Genomic DNA, 18,032 nt, shown 5'->3' with positions numbered 1-18,032 from the left:
TGCGTGTCTTACACACACTACTACCGTCTTCACGCTTTAGTCTTCCCCTCTGGAAAGTGGGAGTTGCTATAATAGTAAGACTGTTATGAAGTCAGACAGTGGTGTAAGGTGCTGAGCACAGGGCCTGCTCAGTCCGTGCACGCAGCTGTTAACAGCTGGGCTCCGTGCAGGAAAGGCGGAGGCCTCTGACACCTGGATACAGCTGGAGCCTGCGCCCGGCACCTTCCCTGCACCGCAGTGAGAAGGAAACACAAGCCTGACTCTGGAAGCCTTGGAGAGGAGCTTCCTTTTTCCCTGTAGGAGGACAACCTTTCTCGACCAGGGTTCTTCTGAACCACAAACTCAGAAAATGACGGGAGTGACTATTTTTTTCTCCCCCCCGGGGATGCCACATAACTAACACCTTTCTAGGCGCACAGAAAAGTTGATTCACTCTATACAGTAATTTTGGATGCTGAGGCTTAATCGCCCCTCCCCCTCCAGAAAGGCTGCTGTGATGCTTGTGGAAGACTCGGTGCAGGGTTCAGCGTAGCGCCGTATTTTGCCGTGTTTAATGTTTTTAGACTAAACTCTCAGGAAAAAAATCTTTTTAGTTTTTTAATCAGTTATTTATATTTAGATACTTGTTTTGTGATGTAAAGGAATTTTAGCATTTATTTTTTAACATATTAAATACAAGAAGTTTTTTAAAAAGATTTTATTTACTTTTAAAGAGAGGGGAAAGGAAGGAAGAAAGGGAGAGAAACCTCAATGTGTGGCTGCCTCTCATGCACCTCTGACTGGGAACCCAGCCCACAACCCCGACATGTGCCCTGACCGGGAATCCAACTGGAGACCCCTTGGTTCACAGGCCAGCACTCAATCCACTGAGCCACACCCAGCAAGGGCAGGTCCAAGAAATTTTATGTAACAAATAATTACAAAACACGAGAACAGGTACAAGGTACAAGAAATTTTTAAAAGAATTAAAAAGATGTATATAGATGTGGAATTAGTACTTTCCATGTATAATAAGCATCCTTATTTTTCCCTCAAAAAAATTGGTCAAAAAGTGTGCATTATGCACGGTGAAATACGGTACGCCCTCCTCAGGCCTCTCTAGAAGCCTCCTGCTTTCTTTGAGACTTCTCACCTGGCAGGTGTTAAAACCCTTCCCTCCCACACCCATGCTTGTTCCTAGAACACCACTCACTCATTCCTTGTCCTCCACGTGGTGCCGCCACACACCCAGCTGTCCTGACAGGTGTCGCCCTGTTCTTGGGAGAGTGACCCATCCCTCCTCCCCCTCTGAAGTCACAGTGAAGAGTACCTCCAAGGAAATTACTGCCGATAGCCAGAACAACAGCAGTAAACACGACTGATTGATGCCTTGTCTTTTTTTTTTTTTTTTGGCACATGACTGTTTAAAGTCACCTGGATCACTTGCTTTTCTCAAGTACCTCTCCTTGATGAAAGCTCCAGAATCACCTGGGCACTTAACCTGGCGTGATCTGCGCTGCGGAGGCCTCCGCGAGACTCGGGTCACGTGGCAAGGCAAACCTGTTCTTCCTGGCGCTGTTCCTACTTCCTGCCGGGCCTTCGGCGCTGGCAGGGCTCACGCTGCCTCCCAGGAGAGAGCAGGAACCTTTCTTTTGGGGGGGTTGTGGGGGGCCGTCATAATGTCTTCTATTAGTGAAGAGTAACAGTGGCTGGGTGATTAGCGGTGTTTAGCAGTGTTCATATAACAGAACATCATATAGCCATTACTTTTTGAAGAATATTTATTGACATGGGAAAATGCTCACAATATATTAAAGAACAGCAGGATACAAATCTGTAAATACAGCATGATTCCCATCTTGTAGTAAAATAAATTATATATGCATAGAAAAAACACAGGACAGAAACACACTAAAACATTAACAGTGATTTCTCTCAGGGTGGTGGGGTTTGGGGTGAATTATTTTTTTTTTAATTATTTTCTGCATTTTTCCAAACTTTTCACAATGAACATATATTACTTGTATCATCGAGGGGGGGTGGGGCAGGAAGTCAATGCAGGTGACCCCCAGGACTAGGAGGGGGCAAGACCAGCGCGGTGGTCAGGGGTTACCTAGTACTTGTACCTCGTCAGCCAGTGTCCTCGTGTGTCAAGGAGGGATGACGTCTGTCCTGCCCGCCTCCCAGGACCACTGGGCATGTAAAAGGGTCTCAGGTGTCTGTTGATTGTTACTCCCAAGCAGCAGCTCAAGCGCCCCCTTTAGGACACATCCCTCCACACCATTTCAAAGGTCAGGAAGGATGATGGGACACGGGCCCGTCGAGTGTGGTGGGCCGGAGCACTCTCGGCATCCCCACGCAGGCCAGCAGGCCAGGCAGATGTCCGCAGAGAGCGTGCGGCCTCTGACCTCAAGGACTCCAGGCCCTTGCCCGAGACGCACTACTGCACGCTTCCCACTCACACGTCGACGCCAGGTCACCTCCCACTTATGAAGTTCTTTAATCTGGTTCTGCTGAAATAGTTATTGCTTTAAATGGCCTGAGAATTACCACTCTTCCAGCATTCCAGAGTCATAAGGAGGCAAGGTGGACCCAAGGTGGGCAGTGTGCTGAAGGGGGAGGAGAGTGGTTAGGGGCCACGCTAGCTGGAGTTGGACGGACTTGCCGTGTGGCGCTGGGTAACGCGCTTTCCGGAGATGATCTCTGACATGTGATGTGGTTACATGAGCTAACATACATGGACAACCCAGCATGCAGTAAGCATGCAACAGACGTCAGCTCTCTTTCCGTGGGCAGGGTGAGGTCACCCTGAACCTCTCCCCCCGCAAATTCTTTCATCAACATCAAAGCTTAGTGCCCAGCGCAGGGAAACTGGAAAGGAAGCCGGACCCTTGGAAAGCACGAGCGCGCAGCTACTTCAACAGGACTGTTCGAGCACCGGCTCCGCGGGAGTCAGGCCGTTTCCTTAGACACGTCTGCGTTGGGGGGGGGGGGGGGGGTGCCGACACTCACGCCACAGCTACTGGGTTGTAGAAATTACAAAAATACTTTAAAACTGCACTTGCAGAACGAAGTAATAAAAATACTTAAATTCCTCTTCTCTACGCTTTTTTCACTTGATCTAGAACTATAAACTGCCAAGTTTCATTTTATTTTCCGCTGTCAAAACACGAGTCAACCACCAACTTCTACTTCCAACTGTTTTGGATGGAAATCCAAGAACGCAACTGTATTCTTCCCGGTTTTGTTAATAGTGTTCTGGATTTGTTTTCTTTTGAAGAAAGTCACGGTTATCACTATGAGAATTAGCCCTGGGCCACGCTGTCACACAGATGCTTTCTAGGGCAACAGGAGTGTCCCCTGGGAAGCAGGCTGCCGGGACTTGCGACCCCTGGAGCCGTGCGTTCACTTGCGCCACTTCCCGTCCAGGTCCCGGCAGGCCTGCCTTCCAGCCAGCGCTCCTCCTTCGCTATGTTTCTGTGGGCCCGAAAGCCAGAGAACTAAACGCGTTCGAAATGTATGCAAATTTTAGTACAGGGGCGAAAAGAAATTCTCGAGGCTTTCTCCTGTGAGGAGTAAACTGCAAGAAATGCTTGACATTTCTTCTGGCAGTTCAAAGGCATTTAAAAACAACTCCTGATTTGTTGTTTTGCCAGAGAAGTGACTTCTGGATAAATGATACTTTTCGCTTACATTCCATGTACCTGTCTTTCAAAAGGCTACTATGGTGAGACAATGGATGTAAAAGCACTTGAAAAAAGCATGAACTGTGAAATAGTGTTGTTCATCCCATGTATCTGTAAAGAAAGACACACAGATGGCTAAATTGAATCAACCCCAATGTTTTATTTAATTTAAAGTTTTAAAAGGCAGTGGTTAAGCACATTATCTATGTGTATATATGTATGTATACAAACATACATACATATATAAAAGGAAACCAACCCCTTTTCAACTTTAGCCACTGATTAACTAGGCTCACTGATTCATTTTCTACTTCTTCATATGACCAATTTTAAAAGTAAAAATAAACAGCCTTAATCAGTTTAACAGTAACTATTTGTGTTTCTTCTCTTTTAAATAAATAAGGTTACCATTAAACTGATCACGTGGTAGAAAGGTAGAACACGCACACACTGGCACACACACAGCCCCCAATTTAAAACGTGATGTAGGAATGACCTGTATGTACAAAAGGGTGCTGCTGACCCTCCCAGCCCCGGCAGGGGCCACAGAAGGACTCCCGGTGCTCGGGAGTCCCTGTTCCCCCTGCTGGGCTGGAGGACGTGTGTTCCTGGCACCCCGAGTGAGACCTCAGAATGCATGCTCCCCATGCAACGGTACAGATGGGGGTTCAGTTCTACGGTACTAGTGTTCAGGTACGTGAGGGAATAAATAGGCATTTGTAGCTGCCTCAGAACTAAACCATCATTCATAGCTCTTTATAGGGAGAAATGTATTCTGAAGTTCTAGATCAGTGACGTACAAACTTTTAGAGGGTAATCAGTTTGCAAGTCTGGGGCTGTGTGTGTGTGTGTGCGCGCACGCGCATTTCTATTTATTTATACAAAACTGAAATGAAGAGTGGGGCTAGGTTCACGGAGCAGCTGCTCGGCTTCCCTGTAGTCGGTCCTGGTCTGACAAGTCACTTGCCTCAGCCCTTATTCAGCAGCTCGTTCTGCTTCTCGCGCGCCTCCGCCTGCCGGAGAGATTCAGAAGGGGCGGCTCACACAAGTGACTGGAAGGACGCAGCTAAGTCTTCTGCGAAGAATCTTGGCGAAGGGGTCTGCCGGACTCGGCCCGGGCCGCCGTGAAGAGTGACGTCCTTCAGTCCCGCCCCGACGCGGTGGCATTATCCTGCGCTGCCAGCCCCGGCAACTCCGTCCAACTGCAGCTCTGTTTGAATGCCTCAGTGTCGCAAAAACACAGGTCACCTCTTCAATATGCTGGATTCTCAATGAGTAAACCAGTTAATGTGTTTCTAGCCAAAGCAAGGGCATAAATGTTTGAGAGAAAAGATTCCCCTGGAGCTACAGAGAAAAGACGCTGATAAAAGCAATACTGAGAGCCGAGCAGGTGACGCTTTCAGTCCGTGTCCGAGCTGGTCTCCTCGATGACGGAGTACTGGCTGAGTGCTTCCTCCAAAGGCGTTATTGTGCCGTCGGGTTTCAGTCCCATTGGCTTGAGCAACTCCTCTCTGGAAAAAGAGATAAAAGAAAGAAAAAAAAAAGTATTCACCAGCATCACACGCACACCCCTCCCTCCCGCCCCACTCCACATCCTTTTAAAAAGAAAAGTCTTTAAAAAACCAAAGTATTTTTCCTCAAGCTCTCTGTGTGTTTGTAACAGGAAAGATGAAAGGGGCATGGAAAGAAAAAGAGGGAGATAAAAGACTTCATTCACACAGGCCGAGCCTCCTAAGCCAATTAAAAGTATGAAAAGTCAAGGTCTAAACGGGCTCAGGACAAGGAGCAGGTCTCTTCTGTTTTTAATAATTAACTTTTTTTTTCCCTTTTGTGGATTCGTTTTGTTTTCGTGAAGTTGAAGCTACCAAAGTTTCACCTGTCCCGGTGGGCCAGGCATACAATTAAACGGCTGATTTGGTACGTGCGGATTTCATCCAATGGAATAAACACGTCAAATTTGATTTTTGCCTCCCCAATCTCTAGTGATAAATAAGTACTTATTGATTCATTTCGAATCAGTTGGCCTTCCCTAACTTTCTCCCTCCCTTTTCTTTCCTTCTCTCTCTCTCTCTCCCCCCACCCCCTTCTTTTGTAAAAACACCATTGCTTTTGTTTGTGGCAGTTTAATTATGAGACTGACAGCCATTTTAATCTCTTCAAAGCTTCCCAACTGCCCCTTTCCAGCTAATCCAATTATATCTACTCCACGAGTTACAGCCTCATCTAAAGATGATTAATTATTGATTAAGCCAATCAAAAAGCATTAGGAAAGATTTATTTAATCTTTTCATAGGCTCGGATTTATTACATGGAGATTACGGCAAATGTACCTGTTGAGTTGCTAACTCTACTCCTTCCACCCCGAAGGTCAGCAGTGCACTTGAAGTGGAGCCTTGAATTGGCACATGAGCTGCTTCAAACACAGTTCTCACAGATACGGGCACCGTCGCCTGAACACAACTACAACCAATGCGATCTCCTCTCCTCCTGCCTCCTGGCTGCTGTCCTCTCAGGCCAGCACAGAGGGCTCCCTCCTTGGGGGGGGGGAGGGGGCGTGGCCACCCAACAGCGTGATGGTGCTACAGGCGCGGTGAGACCTGACGTGGGGCAAGAACAGCTCGGCGGTCCCTGATAAGCCAACGGTAGCCTGGTCAAGCATCTCTGGCTAGCGCTGGAAGACTTTCTGAGAGTTTGAAAAATAAGTAATATGGATGACTGACTGGCTAAGTTGAGGATCCTGAATATTATAAAGTAGGAAACATGTTTCCTGATCCAAGAAATGGGGTCGGAATCATAGAACTTAAAGTCGAAGGGGCCTCAGAGATCATTTAGTCCAACCCCTTCGTTAAGAAGAGACTGAGTGACCTACCCAAAGTCACACAGCTAGTGGTGGCACCGGACCTGGGGCACAGGGCTTCTGACTCCCAGCCCAGTGCTCTCTGCAGCGTGCACACCTGGCCAAGCTGCTCTAACTGCTCTGGGGGAGCCCACTCAGGTCAGCTGCTCAGTGTCTGTTCAGGACCCGTGTGCCAGGACCCATGTCACATATCAGGGAGACCAGGAAGACCGGGCACAGCGGCTGCATTTGAGTGGGTGAAACGCGTACACGAAAAGCGACTCAGAGCAGAATGGGGTAAAATGCTGTGAGACACTCACGAAAAAAGAACTATGGCAGCTCTTGAGAAGCAGAGCCTGGCCTGCGGGGGAAGGTGGGGACAGCACACCACAAGGTGCCCTGTGCCAGGCAGAGCAGGCACAGGGCCTTTCAGGCAAAGGAGGCGGTGTCCAGGGCTCTGCGTGGCCCCATCTACTTTGTGTGACTTTGTAGACCTTTTTGGGTTGCGTCACATCCCTTTCTGTCTCTGCTCTCTAGAGCTGTGAAAGGCTCCCCGAAGCCTGTGAGCTGTTCTGGGGAGTGGGGAGGGCCCTCAAAGGAGCAGCAGGAGGTAAGGGCAGTTTGGGGTCTAGCAATCAAGGGTCCTAAATGCCCAAATAAGGAGCTTGGGTTTTGCCCTGCCAAAATGCCCGTCCGGCTGGTCTCAGAGGGTACTGTCCCCAGCAGCACGTGGAAGACACACGGGAACAGGGAAAACTGGTGGCAGAGAGACAAGTCAACAGGACGTCACGGTAACTGTGTGTGAGAGGACTCAGAAAGCTGGATTGCGGCTGTGACGTGGGAAGACAGGCTACATTTCTGAGGTAGACCTGTGACCCATTGGAGGGCAGGGGGCTGGCTGGGGAGAGAGTGAGGAGCAGGGTGTCCCTGTGCTTCTGGCTCAGACGACCACGTGGACGGTCAAACCCCTCACTGCAGCGAGAACAGTGCGGATGGAGCAGCTCTGGTGTGGAGAGGCTGACATCTTTACGACAGGAGGAGCGTGAGGTCCTTGCACGACAGCCGGGTGGGAATGTTTAGTGGAGAGCTAGAATACAAGGACTATGCATGTCTGCATTTTTACCACATGGTTTCCTAACTCTGTGCTGGAGGACTCTGTGATATTGGACACTGTTTACTAATAAAAAGAAGAAAAAGGGGACAATCTGTTGGGCACAAAACATTAAGGGATAAGAAAGTTCAAAGATCTGAGGAAGTTGGTGGGCTTGAGGGTACAGTATGATGGGGTGGGGTGAAGGGCTGGGGTAGACAGAAGTAGGTGAGACTAGAGCAATTCTACCAAGACAGGGACGAACTGCTGGGCAGACACACCGCCACCCTGGCACTGCCGCACTTCTTTGATGCGGGCGAGGCACCAACTGCACCGAGCAGCTAACTTGCTCATTCGAGCCCCAGGAGGAGTATGTTCAAATCAAGCCCGTCAGTTTCACTCCTACTCCTCAATCCAGTTTTACAACGGAAATAACTAAGAACAATTCAAAAGTTTTATGGCCAATATTTCACCTACAGAAAAAAGGACCCCATATTTTACCCTGTATTTTAATTCCCTCTTGTGAACTGTTCTTCACGCGCATGTATTTTCTGGGCCTTTGTCCCCCCCCCCCCCCCCCCCCCCGCTGACATGGAAGCTCCTCTGAGGGCAAGGCTTACTTTCCTTCCCACACGGCTCCCCGGACGCCTGGACTCACTGACACTCCCGCGGGAGAGGCGTCAGCGACAACTGGCCACATAACAGTGCACCGCGCAAATGAATTCCGGCAGCAACGTGCTGCGGTGAAACCAAAAGATCTGGAGCCAGGCGGTCTGTTGGCAAAGTCCTGGCTCTTCCACTTACCAGTGTGGTCTTGGGCAAGTCTCCGAGTGTGTTTCCCATCCGTGAAATGGGAATGATGGAAATGCTAGCTCTAACTACTTCCTGGTGATGATGTAAGGAGCAGCAGCGATAGTACTGATAGTGGTGCTAGCAGTAGTAATAAAAATGCAGATGAAAGACTTCCATGAACTATACAGGAGTCCTAAATATTAGTTATTATTGTGGTATAATGAAAGACACACACAGGTTTTAGAGCCAGAAAGCCCTAGGTTCTAATCCTGGGGCACTAAGACTTTAACTCTCTATCTGCAGAACTGGGATGGAGATACCCACCTCGCCGAGTTGTCATGAGGGCAAAGGTCATTACACAGCTAAAGTGCGCAGTGCAGTGACTGGAATATAGCTGGAACCCACAAGCTGCATTTCCTGCCATGTGATGACGCACAGTTTCCCCAAGCTTATTAGGACTAAGAGCTCTCTGGGAACTAAGCGGGAGAAGGATACGCAGCAGCAAACAAAAGACATGGTCCCTGTCCTCGAGAAGCTTTCAGTCAATTCAGAAGATAACACACACACACATATTAAACAATATTAAAAGAATTACAGAACAGCAGATCAATAAGCTTGAAATGATTGACAGGCAAAGCCCTGCTTTCCCTAGCCCGACAGGTCAATATATCCTCATTACAACTGAAATTTGTTCAAATGAGATCTTGCCCTGTTTGTGAGCAGAAAGAGGGAGGTTCACTCACAGATATGTGACTACTTTTTCTTGTAGACCCCAGCCTTTTTTTTAAAAACTGCCATCTTAAACGAACATTTCTGATACTCTTCCTCTCTATCATACAACTTAGCAGCCCAAAAATAGCAAAGTGAAACTTTGATATAGAGACTCACTCCTAAAAGGTCTGATAAGTGACCTGGTTATACCAGACTGTTTCATTTTATCAGCTCCGTTGTAAACAGATCAGCAAGGTGTGGATGGCGAATGGGAAGCATGAACAGGAATGCTGCCCCGCAATCATGAACACGCGGGAGGGACGCGGGAGGAGGCGGGGGTGCTGCCCACCGGCCCCTTGCAGGAGACGGACTCAGGGCCAGACTGCAACAGCAGAGATGGACATGGACTCACGGGGAGGGAGGCCTCCCGGAAGCAGAGGAATCAGTCAAGCAAAGGCACAGAAGCAAGAAATAGTTGTGTGCAGGGACTGGCAAACAGACTCGCTTGGTTGAGGTCAAGGGAAAAAAAAGCTCAGAACAGATACGGGGCACAACAGAGAATCTCAATGGAGACTGAAATCCTAGGCTGACAAGTCAGGATTACAGTACGAAGGAATGTTTGTCTTCTCTTTCAAGGGCCCTGCATTTAAGAATATTTTTTATTAAAAATAATTCTCATTACAAAGTGGGAAAGCTGTGAGACAATACTGCTGACATTAGAAGGAAAGCGTTCTATGCATTCATTTCCATACCCCTACGTGTCCAGCACAGTGCCTTGCAGGCAGCGGCTCCTCAGTAAATGCGTATGAACTACACTTAGTTGCAGTGGGTATTACTGCGCACTCACAGAAAGGAAAGGTACGGTGTTTTATGGGCCTCCTAGTAAATAAACCACGACCAAGAGAAAGCCAGATTTTTGTGGAGAAGATTCACTTTCATATCAGGATCCTCAGAGTTAGGAGAGATAGTATTAGCATCTTGCAGGAAATTCTGCATAATGCTTTCCAGGGATTTCCCGTTCTCTGCTAGACTGTGAGCAACTTGAGAGCAGAGTCCGTGTCTTATCTAGCTGTGATTTGGGAATCTAGTATAGCATGGAGCACACAGTAGGTACTCAGTGAAAGAATGTCATACATGGGTCATAGCATGAAAGGAGAATGGTAGAGAATCACTTGTCAGGAAACATATTATTTTAACTGTAATTATTTCCCCAATGAGTCCGTATCATCAGACACTGTGACGTTCAGCAGAAGTCAGGCCTCCTCTGTACCACACAGCCTGCAACTCCCAACTACTACTGACTGGTGTAGATTCAGCTTCTTCTATGCGGGGCATCAGGACATCTAGTCTCAGACCTTCCACTAACTTGCTGGGTGTCCTTGGGCAAGTCATTCCCTTCTCTGGGCTTGAGTCTCCCCATCTATAAAATGAAGGGGTTGGACAAATGATCCCCAAGATTCTATTCTCAGAGTCTGAATATTAGGCTACTAAATAATTTTGATCTCTATACAAAGCTGCTAAGTTTTTAAGACACTAAAACTCAATACTGCCAAACCTTTGTTTTTAATCAATATATCCTAAGCCTACAAGTCAAACACAACATCCTACCTACCTGTCACTGACATACACCAAGACCAGAAATCCTTTCTGCAAAACTATCGCAGATGATTAGAATGATTACAAAGGTAAATCAAAGCAATGGCAAGGGTTACAAGGAAGGATCTAAATTCAATCATGGCCCTCAATAAACAGGCCGTTCCATGAGGAGTTACTGGTCCTAAATTCTGAAGGTCCCATCTAAACAGGATGGCTTCGATGTCAGATACATGTGCATCATGATTAAACAGAAATACTGTATACTGAAATGTGCATCAGGATTAAGATATTTATACAGCAACAACTCCTTCATACTTACCTTCAATGCTACACACAGGCCTTAACACAAGTTAAGACTGCCCTCGTTATCATCAAAAAGTACAGTGATGTCTACTGGACAAAGAGCCCATTCTAGGCACTGTGACAGTATCATGGCGGGCTTCTCATCTGATCAGGCATCTGGCCAGGGAAGAGATAAGCCTCCAAGAATGTTCAACTGGAACGAAACATCATTTAGAAATTTGATCTTACTAAACGGTAAGGAACCATAATCTACAAGGGTTTGTTTTGGCCAGGCACGAGGACACAGATAAAGCACGTCCAGGAAAGGAAACCCTATTTTGCCCCAGTCTAACCCATGGGACTGCTAATGGAAACCAAAAAACCAAAACAAAACTTTCTTAAAGTTTTAGGGATGGGAGATTATGGGATTTACACCATATTTAAAATTTCCTGATATATACATATATATATATTTTTTTTTTTCCAGATATATGTGAAAACTCTCCTGAGCCACCATTTCTCTGTAAGTATGGCCCTCTGGGATGCCTGGGCTTATAGAACTTCTCAGAACCTTAGAGAAGGTTCCACTTGTTAGGGCTTCTGGTTCCTACATAACTCTTTCCCCCAGAAATGACAGTGCAGTATTGGGGCTCAGATACTAACGTACCCAATCGCACACTACACAGAGTAGGTCAGATGTGTATGTGTATAAAACACCTTACTTGACCTGGAGCAAGAGAATACTCTTGCCCACAGCACATATTTTTGTGCAGTACAAACAAAGCATTCAATTCAAGTGTACTTGTTGAAAAACAGGACATAATTAAGCAGTTGGTAAAATGCATTCTTGTTTCCCACTTGCAGATCTCCCAAGAGTCCCTTCGAATTTACCTATACGAGTTTCAGCTTCCCGCTTGCCACTTAGCTTGATAACGACTCAAAAATCATTCCCTTGTTTTCAAGGGCTCTTCTTTCTTGTCTGCTCTGTGTACTACAGGGCAGTATTGACACATGGAATTAATGACAGGGTCTGTAATGAAACAACAGTCATGCAAACACCGGTCTGCTCTTTTGATAAAACAGTATGTTAGAGACCTATTCACCTCCCTCTAATTGAGTACTACTGCATAATAGTTCTGATCCTTTTATGTAACATATTTTGTTCTATGATTAGAAAGGAAGAAAAGGGGGAACCTATAAGGCACTGCTTCCTTCAATCACCCCCTGGTTAATTCTCCGTTTTAATGAGGGTGGCTGTTATTTAGGCAGGTTCTGTTACATACTTGTTTTGTTGACTTCTGTACAATGTATAACAAAACCCAGGATAGGATAATTGGGAACCATTTCTTTGGCACAGGGATTCCTGCTCTTAATGCAAGGTTGGCTTGGAAAAAAGAAGCCTGACATTTCAAATTAGCCATTTCATATTTAATTCCTTTAAACATCTGAAAGATAGGATGAGAAACTGGTATATAAATAAAGCCTTTTAATTAACACAGAGCTTTCTCCAAAATGCCTGCAAGAATGGAGGCTGGGAGAAAGCCTGGAGAAAGCTCTGTAATCTTTGCTACAATTCCAAGACTGAGAGTGCATCTTATTTCAAGGTTTCTGGATCACTGGAACAGTCAGCCCATAATTCACTGAAGTACAATGGCTTTCCTACTAACTGTGATATTCTTCTAAGTGTTTTTAACTCTTTTCCCCCACAGAAATAATATTACAACCTTTGACCCTGGTTAACATGTTCAGTTACATACTGCGAAAGTGTCTTTTGGACCCTGATCTTTCATTGTATCTTTCGTCTAATGGCTCCCTAGTGCTGACTGGTTATGCTGATTCTCCTCTAAGCCACTAACCCAATAGGCAGGAGGTATATGGTGGCTTTTCCATAGCAAATTCTAGGTATTCAGGCTGCATCTTTCAAAAATGATTCTGAGGACGTTGCCTTAGCCCTCGCTATCATGCTTTGGGATTGGGCACAATCGGGAAGATTAAACATGTAGCATACAAATATCGCCCCCAAGACAAATGGACACGGCGTATCGTCCACACCATGTCCTTCCACCTTGTGAAGGCAATGGGGGGGGGGTTCCTAAACAGTCCCAAAGGGAAGGAAGCCTTTTTAAAGTTAAGTTTTCCTAATGTGATCACACCAAATAATAAGAATTTGTCAGAATACCTACAATCATTCTCTTTTCAAAATTGAGACCTTATATTAAAAAAAAAAAACAGACCTTATATTAACATAGAACAATAGCAATTTTACTGGTTTCTTTTATATAAAGCTGTTTTTGTTGTTGTTATTGTTAAAAATATAGGCTATTTATTTAGCTCCTGACCTGATATTTGAAAAGAGCTCAAGTCAACTATGGAATGATGAGCAGAAAAAATGTTCTCCAAACTGTAATTCTCTTCTCAGGTATATATGGTTCCTGTCTGTCTTTATGCTTTGCACTTGTTTAACATTTAGAATTTCTTATTTAAAATAATCAGACTGAAAATTTTGGGGGCGGTGTTGATACTTTTCAAAACACGTGACCTGGAGTCTGAAGACTGAACTGAGACCTGGCTGTGCCGTTAGCCAGACGCCGGGTCCGGGTCGGCCGTGTGATCACCGGTCCCGCTTCCTCTTCAGAACAAAACCACTTTCCCTGTCTAACCCACAGGGCTGTTTTAATTGTCAACAGGGATGATATATATGGAAGCACTTTTAAAAAAATTTAAAGCACTATATAAATATTAGTCTTGTATTATTGTTCTCAATTCTGTTAGAAGAACACATGCAAAGCTTCTAAAAATTTGCTACCTGCCTCACATTAAACAGCATAGTTCAAATGCAGAGAAAGAGGTTAAGGATAGTGCTAGAAAAATACATTTCAGTTTTTTCCTTAAGTAGAAGTGGTTCTTTATTACTTCTTGGTAATTTTTTTCATAGAACTTTTCTATCCTATTGTCCAAATTAGCAAAATAAATAGTAATAAGAGGTAGCATGCCAACTGACACTGCTAAATGGAGCAGTAGAGCTAGAAATTCTTATATGCTCTCTCCAAGCAGAAAACCTTAAAAGTTAAATGAGGAGGGTAACGAACAGAGCAAATAGCCAGTGGGTTCTTCTTATTTGGTAGTTCTCTAGCAGAAGCCATTTCAGCTAGTGCTTAAACCAAGAGCTCAAAGCAGTCATTCCTACTACAGAGTTAAAGAGCAATGACTACCAACAGGCAATACAAAGGCAGCACGACACCCTCCTTAAGGGTTGTCTAGCCAAAGGAAGGGCCCTCGATATCCAACAACATACAATAATATCAAGTTTTGCAAATTAATTCTCCCCTGCCACTGTGAAGATTTACCTGGATCCAAGTTCCTTTAACTGAACTTCCAAGCAACCTTACAGTGTATGTTAGTGATGTGGAACAGTGCTGTCTAATGGAAATACAGAGGAAGCTACAAAATATAAGCCAGATATGTAATCTTAAATGTTCTAGTAGCCACACTGGAAAAGTAAGAAAAGATATACGTTTAATTATTGGGTTTGACTCAGTATATCAAAAATATTATTTCAATGTAAAATCTGTACTAAACAACTGGGATATTTTACATTCTCTTTTTATACTGAGTCTTTGGAAGTCTGAGCATTTAACACCTATGGGACATCCCAGTGCAGACTGACCACATTTCAAGTGCTCAACGGTTCTATGTGGCTGGTGGTCGCATTATTGGACAGAGGAGATCTAGAGGATTTTCTGATATAACTAAGTGAGATCTTTATACTTTCGTTCCTACAACAGATATCACCATACTTTAAAAATGGGACCACACACCTGAAATGTACCTGAAAAGCATTTTTTTGACTAACAGCAAAAAGATGGGTGCAATCACAGTTGTTATTTTTGTCAACAAAGTAAAGTAACATATTTTAAGGAAAAAATGACATATTTATTAGTTTTTAGTCATAAATAAACTGTCCCAGCTTTAGTAAGTTTAAAAATAATCTTTGGATTAAAAAGAACTATTCCATATTTGAGCATTAACTACCTGCATTAATTAAGGAAGCCATGTCCCCAATACCACACAATGACAATTAATTAATTAATTAATTGGATAAGGAGTAGATAAGAGAAATGGGAAAATTATTACTTATTTATATAAATGTAAATTTTAAAGTATTTTCATGGAATATATAAGCAAAAAGGTAATGTACCTTATTAAACAATGATGGGGAAAGAGTAGGGTATAAGATTAATCAGTCCTGGCTCCAACTAAGGAACTAAATGGGTTTAGAAAAGTCAGAACAAACTTGAAACATTATTTTCCTTGGTTAGTTTAAACTTAAGCCAATCAGTTCTCTCTCCTCTCTTCTGGAGGAGGTTGCATTATTATATATGAGCTGTGTGCTGTAGCTAAGGTGAATGCAATTGTATTAGCCACACTGGACTTGCTTAACCACACACAGTCCCCATTCTAATCTCCCGCTTAAATGGCAGGGGCTTATATGTTTTTTTTTCAATTCAGAGAAAGAAAGAGGAGGTGGAGAGGAAGGCAAATTTCACCCCCTTCTCCACCTCTGCTCTCACATTAAAAATGTTAAATGAAGCTTTCTATAATCTCATGGCTCAGGCCTTAATGCTTATGTTTGATAAATATTATAATTATCTTTCTATATTAAAGGAATTATGTTCCCTGATATGTAAATTAGCCAATCATGGGCCAAAGAACCTTTATGGAATCCTTTTCTAGCCCTGCATTTCATGACATTTGCCCCAAAATGGAACCACCAAAAGTCTACTTTAAAGTCTTAAACCACTCAGGCTATTTCACAGAGCAGGAAACCTGCCTACAGACTGGGGGAGCAGCTGTGTTACTTCCTCCCACAGTGGGGAAACCACGGGATACAAGGCACTGTACTAGCTAGACACGATGGGATTAACAGGGCTCAGATTATTCTCAAAGTCTTAAGACCTCCAGGTCCATTGCCAATCCTCTCACCTACATCTGTCACAAATACAACCCTTATACTTACAAATAAACAAATAAACAAGCCAACAAACACACCACCTGGAATACTACTAAGTCAGTTGGTATTTGATGGGAAGAAAATGTCTGAGCACTAATCTCTCCGTGTCCTTGGAAATCTAGGTGAGCTAAAGCTGCTAAGATGGTGAGCTCCTTGAGGCAGTGGCTGTGTCCACCACAGAGGCAAAATGGAAATGTAATTTTAATTTTTGCATTGGTGGTTTTAAGGTTTGGGTAGTGAGTATCACCTATCCCCTACACCAGGCTCAGTAACAGCATTTGGCATGACCAACCTTAGTCATCACTTTGGTAAGAGCTTTGGCACGGGCCACTGTTGCTAACCACCATCCTGGTGCAGGTCCTTCCCATCTGCTCTCCTATGGATGGAAAAAAGGAAGTGTCTAGTGTCCATTCATTGGCCACGTCACCTCCAACCCTATCCTTTACTCACATGCCTTTCAGTTCAGGCCCAGGAGAGAATGATTTCATTTTTTAGAAAGAAAGTTAATCACACAGAGCTACAGTACACTTTTAGAGCAATAAAGACTTGGGAGGATGCAGAACATCCTTAGAATGATAGTCGAGGGAACTAACCAGCAGCACAATGCTGAAGAGGATGAGTAGGAAGTGTTCTGGCAAACATTGACTCTAACAGACACACACAGTATAGCACAGTGGACAGAGCAAAAAGTCTTGAGTTCTGGAAAATGAGGTTCCTAGTCTCAATTCACTATGAGGCTTAGAAAAAAAGAATGTATGTGGAGTGTTCTGTAAACTGTTAAAGGAAATGGACTATCACCAGACATTAGTTTGGAAATGTTTGGGGTAATTCTTTGGGCCTGGCTTCCCCCAATGATAAATCTGATAATATATTAATCAAATAATGATAAGATAACTTGAGCTCTTTGGAAGAAAGATGTAGTATGTGAATACCAAGGATTTATCTTATAACAAGAGTAAGTTTCCCTCCACCTGCAATGAATGGTCATTTCTCCATTTGTCTATTAAACACCTCTTACATTTCACGGATCAGCACACGTGCTACCATCCCTATGAAAAAGTCCCTGATTTCATTCAGACAGAATGAACTGCTCCTTTTCCTGGGTGCTTATAGTTCAACACAGTTCTTACTGTATCGTTATTTTCTTCTACTTTGTATTCTAGACTAGATTACAGTCATTTCCTTCACAAGACTGTGAGTTTTCCAAAGGCGGAGACTGTCAGGTTCACCAGTCTCTCTTATCCTCCTAGCGCAGTAGCTTGCACAGAATAGCTGCTTAATAAATGTTCCCTGAATTGTACTACATGCAACTGCATGCATACTTTGGCTTTATGGCTTCTTGTTTACCTCAGAAAACAAAAACAAAACAACCAACAACAGTGAAGAGAGAGGAGAAACTTAAGACAAACATTTAAGATACACAAAGAATGGCTTCATTCTTTGCATTCCTGCGCTGGAATGCCAACTGCTGATCTCCACACGGTTCTGTCAATGACTGTTATTAGTGAGAGCAAATGTTAGAAAGAACATAAAGGCAAACAATGTAAAAAACCCACCACATGCAAAAAGTCTGTGACTTGGGACTATTCCTAAAGTTGCCTTTAGCTTCAATTTTAATAGTGAAATGGGTACTATCAAAGCCAGCACAAGACATACCTGCTCTGTTTTATAAGTGTAAAAATCAGTGTCACCCTCACATCGAGTCGGGCATCTATCTCTCTGCTGGGTGTTTCTGGATGAGTACGTATTTCCTTTGGGGCATAGTTTAAATTAAAAGTGGAAGCTTAGAAGCTTGGTATTTCAGACTTGACATTTGTGTCTTTTTGTTGACAGCTTCTAGAATGTGTGCACTTCCCTGGGATTACAAGGAGAAGGACCTGGCACTGTTTTCTGTTTCAGTTACAGGCATGCCTTAGGACATGGTCTTGTCTCTTTCAGTAAGTCCAGTATCTAAGTTACACTGCGTTACCTTAGGTAGTTCTACCCCCACCTCCTCCTTTCCTAGCCTGGGGTGTAGTCACAGATACATGGGCCAGTGGACTAGCATTT

The 18,032-nt window shown here is 44.3% G+C and overlaps 1 protein-coding gene across 8 annotated transcripts in view; it reads right to left on the bottom strand.

The window, feature by feature from the left end:
* Positions 1-1,746: 1,746 nt before the first annotated feature.
* RIC8B (RIC8 guanine nucleotide exchange factor B) overlaps positions 1,747-18,032 on the bottom strand; it is a 101,414-nt gene continuing 85,128 nt past the window's right edge. For 4 of the 8 annotated variants that reach the window (XM_028531765.2, XM_028531763.2, XM_028531764.2 and 1 more), the window contains one exon: positions 1,747-5,176. In XM_028531765.2, coding sequence (XP_028387566.1) covers positions 5,065-5,176 — 112 coding nt within the window. In that variant the 3' untranslated portion in view covers positions 1,747-5,064. Of the gene's footprint in view, positions 5,177-11,009; positions 12,003-15,340; positions 16,360-18,032 lie in introns of those variants that run through there. The other 4 variants (XR_004901700.1, XR_004901701.1, XM_036019524.1 and 1 more) reach the window with 4 other exon arrangements.

The sequence above is a fragment of the Phyllostomus discolor genome, chromosome 2, assembly GCF_004126475.2.
Source record: "Phyllostomus discolor isolate MPI-MPIP mPhyDis1 chromosome 2, mPhyDis1.pri.v3, whole genome shotgun sequence".
NCBI classification, from domain to species: Eukaryota; Metazoa; Chordata; class Mammalia; order Chiroptera; family Phyllostomidae; genus Phyllostomus; species Phyllostomus discolor.
The sequence above is the reverse complement of the archived record's forward strand: the minus strand, read 5'-3'. Positions and strand labels throughout refer to the sequence as shown.